This window comes from Blennius ocellaris, assembly GCF_963422515.1.
Source record: "Blennius ocellaris genome assembly, chromosome: 4".
NCBI classification, from domain to species: Eukaryota; Metazoa; Chordata; class Actinopteri; order Blenniiformes; family Blenniidae; genus Blennius; species Blennius ocellaris.
In genome coordinates, this window is record NC_137653.1 from 1239293 (window position 1) to 1252930 (window position 13638).

Genomic DNA, 13638 nt, shown 5'->3' on the forward strand with positions numbered 1-13638 from the left:
TTTTGTTTTTTTTTTGAAAATCATGTGGAGGCCGACGGAGGCGAGGCGAGGCGAGGACCCCCACCCCTCCCCCCCAAGAAGATCTAGCTCTTCCTCTACTCAGCAACATGCATTAAGAGACGGTGAAACCTAAACAAGCCAACGGGGGGGAGAGCAGAGCAGAGCGCCCCCCCCCCCCCCCCCCCCCCCGCCGACACGTGATTGCCCTTTGCAATAGATCAGCTGTTCACGACGACAGAGCCCCCGTCTTCCTGTTCTGAGTCACGTAATGACACGTTGAATATATTAACTCCTTGTCATTTACACATTTCTAGTTTTTTTTTTTTGCACGGCTGGCTGGAAAAACCAAAACCAAAAAATTAAACAAAACTTGAGGCTCAGTTCAGTTTTTTTTTGAGATGGTGGAAGATAAAGAGATTTCCCTCCTTAACATCCAGAAAAGGCAGCAGAGAGAAAGCAGACTTGACTCGTCGAGGGAATAAAAACTTTTCTTTCTTTCTTGTTTTGTTTTTGTTTTGTTTTTAATGAGTCCAGAGTCGTTTCCTGCCGGTGAATGAATGAATGAATGAATACCTGCGTTCCCAGGAAGAGCTCACTTCGCCGCCGCCTCCTGAAACACAACAAGGCGGCTGTAATGACTCAGGTGTTGTATCACATGAAGTATTATACGAGCGTCATGTGACGTTTGGCTCTTAAAGTTTGAGAATATTTAACTGGACGTGTGTTTTGCTCGCGGCAGATTCAGTTTCAGTTCAACTTCTGATTTCGTCACATTGAAAAATACCAAAACAGAACAAAGAACCCAGTTTATGGGAAATGATGATGTGATGTCATGAAAAAAATTAAATAAAACAGTATACAGTCGTCTGCTAATCATCTCATTGTCCCAAAAAAAACTCCACATCATGGCGGCGTCACAGAACAGAAGCAGAACCAGGAGGTGTTGAGAAGTGAGGCTGCGACGATGGAAGTAAAACTGCCGTCAGATTCTGAATTCAAATTTCTAACTTTTTTTACCATCGAAATCAGACTTTGAACTTTAAAAGCTGTCAAGTTTCAAGTATGTATTTTAAATTTTTTTTGCTTCTGATTGTTTTTCAACATCTAAAAATATTCAGTGTGTAAAAATTCAATGTGTCTAAAAATTGAGCTGTAAAAAAAATTGAGCTGCGAAAAAATTGAGCTGCGAAAAATTGAGCTGTAAAAAAATTGAGCTACGAAAAAATTGAACTGCAAAAAATTTGAGCTGTAAAAAAATTGAGCTGCAAAAAATATCAGCTGTAAAAAAAATTGAGCCGCAAAAAAAATGAGCTGTAAAAAAATTGAGCTGCAAAAAAATTCAGCTGTAAAAAAATTCAACTGCAAAAAAAAATTCAGCTGCAAAAAAAATTCAGCTGAATTTGAATCTGAATTTTTAGACACATTGAATTTTTACACACTGAATATTTTTAGATGTTGAAAAAAAAAAATCATCCATCCATCCATCCATTGGCTACCGCTTTATCCGGGGCCGGGTCGCGGAGGCAAAAAAAAATCAGAAGCAAAAAAAAGATACGTACTTGAAATTCGACAGCTTTTAAAATTCAAAGTCTGATTTCGATGGTAAAAAAAGATTCAGAGTTAGAAATTGGAATTCAGAATCTGACGGCAGTTTTACTTCCATATGCGACGGCTTAAAGGTCCGATCGTCTTAAAATTAATACCGTATTGTTCCCAATAGACGCGCAGGGCAGACCATGCGGTGCGCATCTATTGGAAACAATACGGTATTTACATGTAAAGATAAATTAACTGTTGTTTATGTGCTTCTGTGCCCACAAGAGTTTGATAATACTAAAACGTGTACATTCGCAGTTTTGCTACAATCGGGCACGTTTACAATTTGTATACGATTGCTCATTAATGTGTGTCGTCCCGATCAAATGAATAAATAAATACATGTTGTATTATATTATATTATATTATAACGTCAATGCAGTTTTCCTCACGTAGAATCGAGAAGGACAAAATGTCCAGGGAGAGAAAAGGTGAAAGGACGCTTCATGTTTGTGCTTCAAGGAGAAACAACAGTTTGTTCAGTGTTCTGAGTGTCGGTCGTTAAAAACAAACCTTAGAAATCCACATTTTGCCGACATATGAGTTTGACGCCTCTGCGCTGAACAAACAGTTAAAATAAATAAAAAATAACTCTACTATTACAACCCTGTGAGCCTCCTGAGCAAACAAAGCAGAAATCAGACGTATATTTGATTTCTCACCTAAAATATATATTTAGTTGGTTTTTTAAAAAATATTTTTTATTTATAAATCACAACAATCAACAAGTGATGAAACAGTTTGGTGTGTGATGAACGATGTGTGTTTCCTCTCAGGACATTTCTACTGTTTAATTGTTTGTCACCAACAGAAGAGTTGTTTCAGTGAGAGGAGAAATCAAAACAACAACAAAAACAGTGAAAGGCCGTTTGATTAAATTGATTAAAGGGGTTCGGGAATCAGTGTGCAGCAAAATAACTTAAAAAAAAAAAAATGAAGTGAAACTTTTTCTCTTTATCATTAAAGCCAAAACTGACATTTCCTGTTACGGTGACAACGTGTGGATCTCGTGTGACAAACAAAGTTTGTAGCATAAATCAATACGACAGTTTTAATATGATTTGATGAAGGTCTGATTGAGTCTCTGGTGGAGAAGTTCTGGTAATAATGTTGGTTATTATGGTTCCCAGCCTGGGGACGGAAAACTTGAAGGAAACGTGCAAAAAATCAATAAAAATCAATAAATATTAATAAATATTAAGGTCCTTTTTGAAATGATTTGATGCTAACTTTTGTTTTGCTTCTAGAAACCTGAGACAGAAAAACAGCCGGAGCCGCCGAACGCTCACCTTGACGTCTTTCGACACCTGAACCGGCGTTTCCTCCGCCTTCACCTCCGCAGGAGACGCAGCGCTGGCCTGGAGGCTCCTGGTGACGGGGCCCCCCAGCCTCTCCCGGGTCCGGAGGGAGAACCGCTCCTCCTTCTTCTGGTGTAGAGGAGGAGGAGGAGGAGGTGGAGGAGGAGGAGGAGGGGGAGGAGGCGGCGACGACTTGGCCTCTGCTGATCTCTTGGCCTCTTTGCCCGTCCGCTGCATCCTCACGGCGGTCCGCGGCGCGGCGTCGCCCGGGCCCGACGGGGTGGGGGGCAGCGACTGAACGTGGCCCTTCTTGGCTCTCTTGCGAGCGGAGACGGGGGCCGGGAAGGACGCCGGCCTCTTCGGGCGACCGACGGCGGCGGCGGCGGCGGCGGCCTTGCCCCTGCCGGCCGGGGCGCCGTCGGACTCCGCCGCCCCGGAGCTGCGAGCTCGGGTTTTCCCCAGAGGCCTGGCCTCCGGCTCGGCCTGCGACTCGCCGTCCGACGCCTTCTTCCTCAGACTCATGTTCCTGTCGGCCTCCCTCTTCTCCTCCGCCAGCGCCTTCTTGCTCTTCTTCACCACGGGCTTCATGGGGCAGCTGACGGCCATGTGCTTGTGCAGACTGGCGGGGTACGTAAACTCGCGGCTGCAGTGAGGGCAGACGTTGGAGGGCGTGGCCTCCTCCACCTTGACGGCCGCCTTCTTTATCGAGTTGCTCGCTCTGTTCCTCTGTGAAATCGCCTTCTGCACCAGCTGGTTCTTCTTCTTGCTGAGGGCGCTCATTTTAGCCTTGCCGGGCTCCTGGCTGAAGTTGAGTCTCTTTGGCTGGCCCATCCTACGGAACGCACTCTGTCCGGCGGCTGCCGCCGCCGCCGCCGGCGACGCCACCCCGTTGGGACTCTTCACGATCTGCTTGAGGGGGATGGGGTTTTTCTTGGGAGTGTAGCGCTTCTTGTCGCTGGCGCTGGCGCAGGCCAATATGTGCTGGTGCAGCTCGGGCATGTTGTCGAAGCTGTTGCCGCACTTGGTGCAGCGGATGGCCGTGGTGAAGGTCTGCGGGATGTTGTGCGTGGTGAAGTTGGTCGCCGAGGCCACGGAGCCGGCGTGGGAACGGCTGTGATAAGGGAACGGGGGCGGCTTGTAGCTGGGGTAGTGTTGGTTGATGCCGAGGCGGACGTCGGGCCCTTTGGGCTTCCCTCCCTCCGACGCCATGATCTTTATTGTAGTGTAAAGCTCCTCGTTGGGGTCCTCCCCCGCTTCGTCCGCGTGATTTCCGTTCACGTCGGGCTCCTCCTTCTTCACGGGGGACTCGGTGGGCGCAGCGTGTTCGTCGGCCGCCTCCGGCGCCGGCGTCGAGGGAACGCCCTCCTCTTTGGCTCTGAAGGGATCCGTGTAGTTCTGTGGCCGGAGCTTGCCGCTCTCGACCGTGGTGTGCGAACACGTCTCGTTGGGATGCAGATCCTTCTGGTGCTGCTCCAGGTTGCAGAGGAAGGCGAACTCTTTGGAACAAGCGGAGCACACGAAGATCTGGCCCACCTCGTGGAGCGTCGTCCGGTGGGCCAGCAGGGCCGGCGTGTCGCCGAACAGCTGGACGCAGAATTCACACTTGAAGGGCCAGTCGGCGGCGTGGACGGCGATGTGTCCGCTCAGCTCCTTGATGGAGCCGAACGGCTCCTCGCACACGTTGCACACGAACGTCTTGCTGTACGTCGAGTCGCCCTCGTCGGCCTCCGGGGATTTGCCGGAGGGTTTTTCGGGGGCGGCGAGCTGAGACGAGGCGTCCGCACTGTCCTGAGGTACATGATTCATAACTGACGACGTCTCTTCACAGTGCTGAGGTTCCGTCTTCACTTTAACATGAAGGAGGGGCTGCGAGGCGGGCGAGGGAGATAGATCACACGGCGCCGGGGGGGGCGAAGGGGACTGTGGTCGGGAGGAAAGAGCAGCAAAGTCGGACTTGAGAGACATATCCGTGACCGAGACGTCGTCTTTGATCGGTTTGCCGTTGAGCAAACTGTTGCAAGTTGCAGTCAGAGCATCTTCTGAGGTGGGCAGATCTACCGGGACAGACGCAGGGGGACTCGGCGTCGGAGAATGATAAGCAGGGTCTTTCAGTGAAGGACTCGGGGAATCGATGCCCTCTGGAATATCGTTCTCCTCCTCCTCCTCCTCTTCTTTGTTCTCTTCGGCAGAGAAATTATCCTCAGAGTCTGACGGGAACTTGTGCTCGACAGATCGCGGAGACACTTTTGGTGAGAGGACGGGAAGGGGTCTGAGCGCCGAGGAGTCCGAGGGCTGAGAGAGGGGCGAGCTGGGCATGGCGGGCGGAGACGGGATGGTCGGCAACACAGGCGGAGGTGGCGTTGGGGACGTCATACTGCAGGAACCCGGTGAGGAGGGATTCAGGGTGACTGGGGTCAAAGAGGGCGGAGACGGGTGAGCAGAATCTGAAGTAACATTTGGAGAAAGAGAATGCAAACCGCTGAGGTTTGCTAGAGTGGAAGGTCCCTCCTCCCCGGGCGAACTCAGCCCCACATACTCGTTCATCAACACCTTTTCTAGCATGCTGGTGTTGGGCTTCCTCTTTTTAATTAGCGGCTGCGGCGACGGGGTTCCCTTTGTCTCCGGCTCGGCCGCGGTCTTCCGATGAAGGCTTAAATCGAGCGCCGAGTCCCCGAGCACCTTGTTGGAGCTGTCGCTTCTCCTGCTGACGGAGTTGGACAGATCCAGGGGCTGCTGATTGCAGGCGTTCCCGCCACTGCCAGAGGAGGCTTGGCCATGCGTCGAACTAGCAGAGGCACCCAGCGAGTCCTCTTCGTCTTTGTCCAGCGGGCTCTCGGCGGGTGACATGCTGAGGTTTTCCAGCTTTGGCACCTTGGGGCTGTACGAGCTCGCCCCTTCAGCTTTACAACCCTCCGTTTTACACGCCGGACTGAGTTGGGGCGACGAGGGGGGCGAGCCCGTTCTCCTCTTGAACTTGCCCGAGGCCCCCGGCAGCGAGGTGACCGACAGCGGGGAGGCCAGTCTATGGCTTTCTGTGATCAGGGTGATGGTGGACTTCTGCATGTCTTGCGTCTGCAGGAGCTGCTTCAGCTTGGGCGAGAGGTAAACCGTCTTCTCTCGTTGAAACGCCGACGAGTCGGCGGGCTGCTGGAACAGTCCTCCCACCAACAGGTTGGACGAGGAGGACGAAGAGGAAGATGAGGACGACGGCGTGGTTTCCGTCTCCAGCTTGAGGCCGGGAACTAGCGGGGGGGTGGACGTTCTCCGTTTTGCCGCAGGCTGTCCCGTGCCGGACATTTGCTTGGCGCCACTTGTCCGACCGTCCACCTTCAGCGCCTGGCTGCTCTGATTCTGGCCGATGATCACGGTCTCCAGGCCAAAGAGGGCGGCGGATCTGGAATCCACCTCGATCACCTCACAGCTGCTCACTGTGCTGGTGGACACAATCTTGCCGTCGATGTAGAAGCTCAGGTTCTCGGAGATGTTTTTGGAAATGTCGACCGCGTAATCATCCCTGTCGGCTTCGTCCTCCGTGTCGGCGCTGGGCATGTAGACGGGCGGGGGGCTGGTGCTGGGCGACTCGCCGGGCTGCTGCTGCTGCTGCTGCTGCGCCGGCGCCTCCTGCAGCAGCAGGCCTTTCCTGCGCACTCCTTTGGGCAACAAGTGGCGCTCGTGAATCCTGCGCTGGTGCCTGCGCATGTTGGTGTGCGTCCCAAAGGCTTTGTTACAGTACTTGCACGGATGGAGCTCCTTTGACTCCCCGTTTTCATCCAGGACAAAAGGGCGGTCGGCGTGCGAGCCCGACTCCTTCCTCTGCACGTCCGAGCTTTGCAGAGTTCCTCCTGTAAACTGGGACCCTATGGCTATGTTGTGAGCGGCCGGACTGGTGCAGTCGGGACTCGAGTCGGGCCGCACCGCCGGACCGTGGAGGTTGGCGGCTCCGGGCAGGGAGCCGGGTCTTTTCTTGAACCCGTTTTCGTGCCTCCTCTCGTGCCGCCGCCGCCCCACCTGCGAGCCGAAGGACTTATTGCAGTAGCGGCACTTGAACAGTTGTGCTTGCTGGTTGCTGATGGCGTGAATGTGTAAGTGGCGTTCCAGACCCTGTCTGGTGGAGAAGTGGCGCTCGCAGTGCTGACAGGGGTACGACTTTGCGTGCGAGTCCGCCTCGAAGTCGCCGTCGGGGTCGTAGTCCAGATCACCGTCCGGCTCTTGTCCCGCGAGTGAAGAACACTCAGACTTTACCTGCAAGTCCTTATGGCTTTCGTCCCCGAGCGTTGGCGACGGGCTCGACTGTTTGTTTTGCACGGAATCGGCGGCGAGTGGCTGCCGGGCGGCGTGGTCTCGTCCGTCGTGGGGATCGTCCAAGTCCATACCCTCGTCCTCCTCTTCCTCCTCCTCTTCCTCCTCCTGTTCTCCATTTCCCGTGTCTGTTAACGCTGCCGACATGTCCTGCACATCTTTGTTGTCGGTTCTGTCAAGCGGATAAGCTTCCTGCGAGGTCCCCAAGGAAGACGGCCCCTCGTCCTCCTCCGTCTCCTTCACACCTGGAAACACGTGACAAACACATTCTCTCTCTCGTCAAACAGTCAAAAGCCACTTTAACATCTGGCTCACTGAAAATAACCACATCTGTGCAGGCTAGACGAGCTTTAAAGTTCGTGTTGTGATGACAACGGCAAGGAAAACAGCTGACCCCACAGATGTTGAGATATTTGGCAGTCGTGACTTATTTGCTAAAGAATGAAATAAAAAAAGTTTCAAATACATCAGTTTATTGACTCTCCGGTTTACGCTACTTTAGATTAAGGAGTCTTCTAAATGTCAAAAGAGCAGAATGTATTTCTTGGGGCTGCACCTCTGGAGACTGTAAAAGAAGCTGAAGCTTGATTGAATCCCGATTACTTGTGTAAACGAGTTCAGCGGAATCAAGCTGGTTTCAAACAGAGGCTGGATCTGGTTTTTCCCCCCGAGGTGCTCCAGATGTGTCGTCACAAGGATGGTCCGTGTTCAAGCACCATATTGGCAAAGAGAAAGAAAACTCCATATAAAGACAGGAGTCAAGTCACCTTGTCATTTGTAAGGTCGCCTTGCCTCTCCTACCGTGTCAGAGAGAGTTGAATCATCACTTCATCGTTGTTATTCGACAGCCTGGCTTTTCTTTTCACTCAAGTCAAACTCACGCAGGATTAAATTAATACTTTGAGAGCGTTTCTAATCTTTGACTGGGTGAAAGTATGGAGAAACCTGCTGAATGTAAACACCAGGAAGGAAGGAATAACAATTTGAAGTCTGCATTTCAGGTTCAATATGTCTGATATAACAGCTCTTCACAATATGCAAACATACCTGCTTCCCCATCCCACATCTCCTTGACAGCAAGTTTGGTTCCACTTGTTTTCTTGAATCCACCCAAACCAGACGGGCTGGCTTTCTGCAGCAGCTTTCTTCTGGCTGCACACACACACACACACGCACGCACACACACACACACACACACACACAGTGTTACAGTTACAACACAGGTTAACAAGGGAAGTGAGAACTATGTCATTTCCTGGTTTTTAATTTGCATTGCAAATGTTTAATAGAAATGTTTAGAACTCCAGAGGTTAACAGATGTGATAAAAGTCAACTTTTCTTCATGGACTCAAAGAGAAAATCTGTTTTTTCTTCTCCGTTTGGGGAAAAAGTGTTTCTGTCAGAAGGGTCCGGATCGGTTTATTGTTAAAATGGTTCAAATGTAAAAAAAAAAAAAGTGTCTAATCTAATGAAATGTCGGTCGTACACGTCTGTTTACCTTTGTTCCGACGAATACAAAAGAAAACTTTAACGTGTGGATTAATTCTGGCAAGTAATGATGATTTCTTAATAATGATTTCTGTGAACGCTACAGAATTTAACTAATCTTACAATGGGCGCAAATCTGGAGAAACTCGTTGCAAACGTTCGTCCAAGCATCAGTTCCATGCACTTTATAAAAGACGTTTCGAGAAGGTCGACAGCTTCAACCCCCCCCCGTCTGGAGGGGCGACGGCTCCGCTGGCAATTCAGACAACAGGTCTCCACGCCGGGAAGCAAATCGTAACGCAACGGGAAACGTCTCACGTATTGACTTTAAAATGCACACGACCCGATCATGCAATAGATCCGACGGCACAGAGTGAGGCTTATCAGGCTGTTTAGTTATCGTGTAATAAACCAAATAAATACTAACAACTAGGAGCTGATATGTGTGTTTATACACAGGTTGGCTTCCTGCCCGACTAATTTCTCTGGAAGAAAGAGATAGAAAGCCATCAAGCAATAATAATAATAATAATAATGCACTTTACATTTGTACATCTCAAAGTGCAAATCAAACGAATTGAAGGAAAGTGACAGGATAATAAAGCAAAGCCGTGCTAGTAATTCCAGCTAACTGACGCCTGAATGGGACCAAAGAAACATAAATGACACTTCCAGCAGGATGTTCAACCTGGTAGCAGGGAGAGTAACGACGGTTTACACGTGTACTTCTCATAACTGTCATGAAAAAGCTGGCGGACACTGAAAGTGGAAGTCGTCCTGCAGAGAGGAGCAGAAGCGCCCAGTCATACACGCTGAGTCATTAAATGTAAATAAACGCAGGAAGCCTGAAGCAGGATTTTTGGCCGGAGAGGCTTGAAGGCTGGCCGATCTGAACGGCCGGATCCTTCTGGGCTCTTTCGGGAGCCACTTAACAGCTGAACAAGCGTCATTGTGAAGCTGTGCAAACAGCAGTCAGACAATACTCCACTTGATTGGACAGATGAGAATGAAAGCCTGTGTCACACGGTAAACACGGCAGATCTGCATCTTCCAACAACTCACTTATCACCGTCCTGCCGCCACAAAACAATACTGTGTGTGTCTGGGGGGGGGGGGGGGGGGGGGGGGAGTAAATCTGAGAGGATCTTGCATTACTCAGTAATCAAGGGATTCCATTCTGAACCCTGAACTTTGTGTCGCGGCGGCGGATTCTGCTCGTGACCGTCGAATGAGTCACGGACTGCAAACATGATGCCATTTTAGATTTGCGGGGCCTGGCCCGGCTCCAGAGGATTCCCCCCCTCGCCTCCCTCGCCACTGCGGCGTGTCAACAAGGTCACGTGACCCCGGGCCCTACAGAGCCTAATTCATAGCAGTAGGAAGGCACGCGGCGGGTCAGTCGCCTGACCTGCGCCGCCGCAAGACGACGACGACGACGACGACGTCTGAAAATGCGCGTGAAGCTCGCGGCATCGTTCTCAATCCTGCAGCCGAGACACGAGGACACCACCTCTGACCAACATGGGGTTAGGTAATGATGAGGTTTGATAATCCCGGGAGGCTGAGGCAGGCCCGCCAGCTCCGGGAAGGCTGAGTTCGCAGTGCAACAACAAGCAAAGGCGACCGCAGCAGCAGCTTTAAAAAACAACAACAACAAAAAAAATACAAAAGAGAAAGAGAAGCCGATTTGTTTGGTATATTTTCAAACATGCAACAACGTAAACAAAAGGTTAGGAGCTACTTTGTGACGCGCAGGAATATAAATAGTATATTATCTCTGTGCACGGGCCTCATAGCATCTCTGTGGAAAAACAATGTAGCGCAGCGGCGCTCAGATCAGCGCCTCGCCTCCGCTGTCCTCTTTTGCCCTTCATGCACCGTCACTCCACAATCTGCCCCCGGTGGCACAGGGGGCCTCAACCTTGAGAGCGGCGCTCCCGGGTTTGAATCCCCGCTCGCAGCCAGAAGGACATCCGGCGTCGAGTCTCGCCAAGCGAACGCTGCCGGCGTCAATGGTGGGAGAACTTTTTAAGTTGAGACGCGAGAGGCTAGTTGGTTAAACATGAGCCCCCTCTGCTAATCAGTTCAGTGTTTTATTGCCGGGGGGGGGGGGGGGGGGGGGGGGGGCAGGCTGGGCTCCACTGGAGCAACGCCTTCCCAAACTGAAGGGTTTTCATATTAACTTGTAATGAACAATGGCTAACTGCTCGTCTGTCGATTTGACACCGTTTACCGTCGGAGACCACGAAGACAACGCGTCAAGAAGAGTACCTCTCGTATTCAACATCTGGAAACTGCGACAACGTGTTAAGAGTAGATCATAGACGTTCAAAAAAAGAAGGATCTGTCACTCAAATTTTCAACAAGCGGTTAAAAAAAAAAAACCGCTCAAGCTTGGATTTACCGTTCGATTTGATTTCAGACAATCCCGTGCAGTGTGTCTTGAGATCCTAGAGGGGGCGCTCTAACGATTCCCGATAAGAAGTTGCTCAAACTTCAACGGTAACAAACCGACAATACAAACAAATTAAACTCGTTTTCATGTTTTATATTTCTACGTTATTGTTTCAAAGCTGCGTTACGTCACGTGTACATTCTATGTTTTACGTTCCAAACACTTAAAAAGAGTTTTAGTTTGTTTGAGAGATAGGAGTGAAATAGAAGCCAAAAATCTAACGCAGCCGCTAATAAGTAGGGTTTGTTTACATGGCAGCAAGCTAAATTCTGACACGCTCCTCTGGTTCCGGTGTACGGCGAACGTCGTCGTCTGCACGTTTAACTTTTCTAAAACGAAGCCAACTTTTAGCCAACGGTCCTCCGTGTGTCCGAGTCGCGTACCGAAGCCCCGTCGAGTCGTCTTAACTTGGCGACGGAACTCAAACCGTGACGCAGGACGACCTAAACCTGGACGTCGGAACGCTGCATCAGACTCGCGTCTCCTCTTGTTGCCCCCCCCACCCCCCCCTGTCTCCTCTTGTTGCCCCCCCCCTGTCTCCTCTTGTTGCCCCCCGTCGTCCGGCAGGTTTGGGAGCAGGAACCTTCTGCCCTGCAGCCACTTGGCTTCTTTTCTCAACCGGTCGGGGCAGATGGTCGCGGTGGCCACCCTGCAGTCGTACGGTTCCTCCTGCTAACAGTGAGATTTCTGGAAACCGTAGACTTGTTGGTAGTTTCGTTCATCAACCTGATGATGAACACGATGCAACTCGAACTGCAGCGGGCGGCTGAAGGTTCCATGATCATTTCCTCTCTGGTTATAGAAATAATAGGTTCAAAGTTCAGGGAGAGACAAATGGCAAATGTGCAACGATTTCAGACTTAATTCCCACTTCAACGTGGGCCCGGGCCTACAGGAGTCCATCTGTTTGAACACACGCACGCGTTATTTATACAGGATATAGTGAGAAAAGTGGGACAGATTTGCACCAAATCATCGGGAGTATCTTTCACTTTTTTGGGACAAAGTGGGGTCAAACGACTCCAAAAGGGGGGCGATTATAACCCCGGACCGAGCTCGTTACTGCCCTATTAGCCGTTTATTAAGTGTATTTCGCTGTTTTCCCCTCCACGGTCCAGCCATCTGCCCCTGAACGCGGAGCCTTCAGACCTAGCCGCTTTAGCATGCGAGCTAACCCGCAGCACCGAGTCTGACAACTCGACCAAGTCGTCGTTCTTCCCCCCACAAAAACACACCGACCGGCGGAGGGGGGGGAACCCCGTCCCGGGCTCCTAACCTCCACCACCCCCGGCTCGTTGAGCGGTTATTATTACCCCCCCGACCCTCCATCGGGCGCGGAGGCGGCGGGCTCGCCGGGCTGCTAGGCCCATCATCAGGTCGACGGCTCGCGGATGGATGGAACTCCGGGAAGGTCACATCCTCGACACCGCCGGGACCCAGCGGAGGGAAAGCGGCCACAAAGTGGCTCGAATACCCGGTGGTGGGGGGGGGGTTGTAAGGGGAAGGGGTGTGGGGTGGGGTGGTGGGGGGGTCACCTCGACGTGGCGCCGAGCCCCCCCAGCGGGACGCCTGTTCCATCGGTATTCGGAGCCCAGAGCGCGTCGGCGCGGGGCGACTTTCGCGTCGCCTGGCAAAGTAGAGAAAAGCGCCGCACATCGCAGCCGTTAGCCTGCGCGAGGCTACAAGCTAAGCGCGGCTCGCGACAACTTCGGCCGCGCCGCGGGGAAGGAGGAGAAGCGGCGGCGGCGGCGGCTCCTCCGGCGCGCGAGCTGCCGGGCCAACGGGGGCCCCGGCGATGAGGAGCGGGGACGAGGCCGGAGGAGGAGAGCGAGGGGAGCGGGACGGAAGACGGCGCGGAGTGCGGGGCCTTACCTCGCGTCGCCCGGGGTGAGTGAGTCCCTCCCGCTCAGGCTCTTTGCTGGCTCTTTCTTCCTCCAGTTGCAGCTGTTATCTCGGGCTGCTCCTCCGCCAGCTCCTCCACCGGCAGCTCCTCCACCGGCCCGATAGGCTGCAGCAGTGAGGGATGAGGCCGGCCGCCAATCACCGAGCGCCGTGCCCCGCGGACGGCCCGAGATATTTGGGCTACCGTGGCCGTCTAATCTGGTAGAAAAAAAGAGGGGCTGCGGAGGTTCACCCTGGGCGGCTCTTTTATCTCCGCGTGCGGGGGGAGAGTCGCGCCTCGCGAGGCGGAGGAAACTCCGGAGACTCGCGCTGCTTCTGTGCAACTTCAAAATACACGTTTCCAGAGGACTGTGGTCCAGAATCGGTGTAAAAAAAACAAAACTCTCGGGGAGATTTTAAAAAGAAGCAACGACATAAAGAGAGATAATAATCCTGCTGGATGAAACTTTTCTATTATGTCATTTTTAAAACTTGATGTTGAATTTCCTCTGATGAGTCTGAATTTGGAAATATCTGATTTTATCATGTGTTGTTCCTTCCTTGTATTTTTTTTTTTTTGTGGTGAAATATTTCAATAAAAACTAAATATGGAGTAATTTG

The 13638-nt window shown here is 51.6% G+C and overlaps 1 protein-coding gene across 1 annotated transcript; it reads right to left on the reverse strand.

Moving 5' to 3' along the window:
• Positions 1-212: 212 nt before the first annotated feature.
• On the reverse strand, positions 213-13201 carry prdm2b (PR domain containing 2, with ZNF domain b). Its single transcript, XM_080495702.1, has 4 exons — positions 13009-13201; positions 8241-8345; positions 2886-7438; positions 213-610 (listed from the first exon to the last, which is right to left on the reverse strand). The coding sequence occupies exons 2-4, from the start codon at positions 8257-8259 to the stop codon at positions 593-595; spliced, it is 4590 nt and encodes a 1529-aa protein (XP_080351828.1). The 5' UTR covers positions 8260-8345; positions 13009-13201; the 3' UTR covers positions 213-592.
• Between the last annotated feature and the right edge of the window lie 437 nt (positions 13202-13638).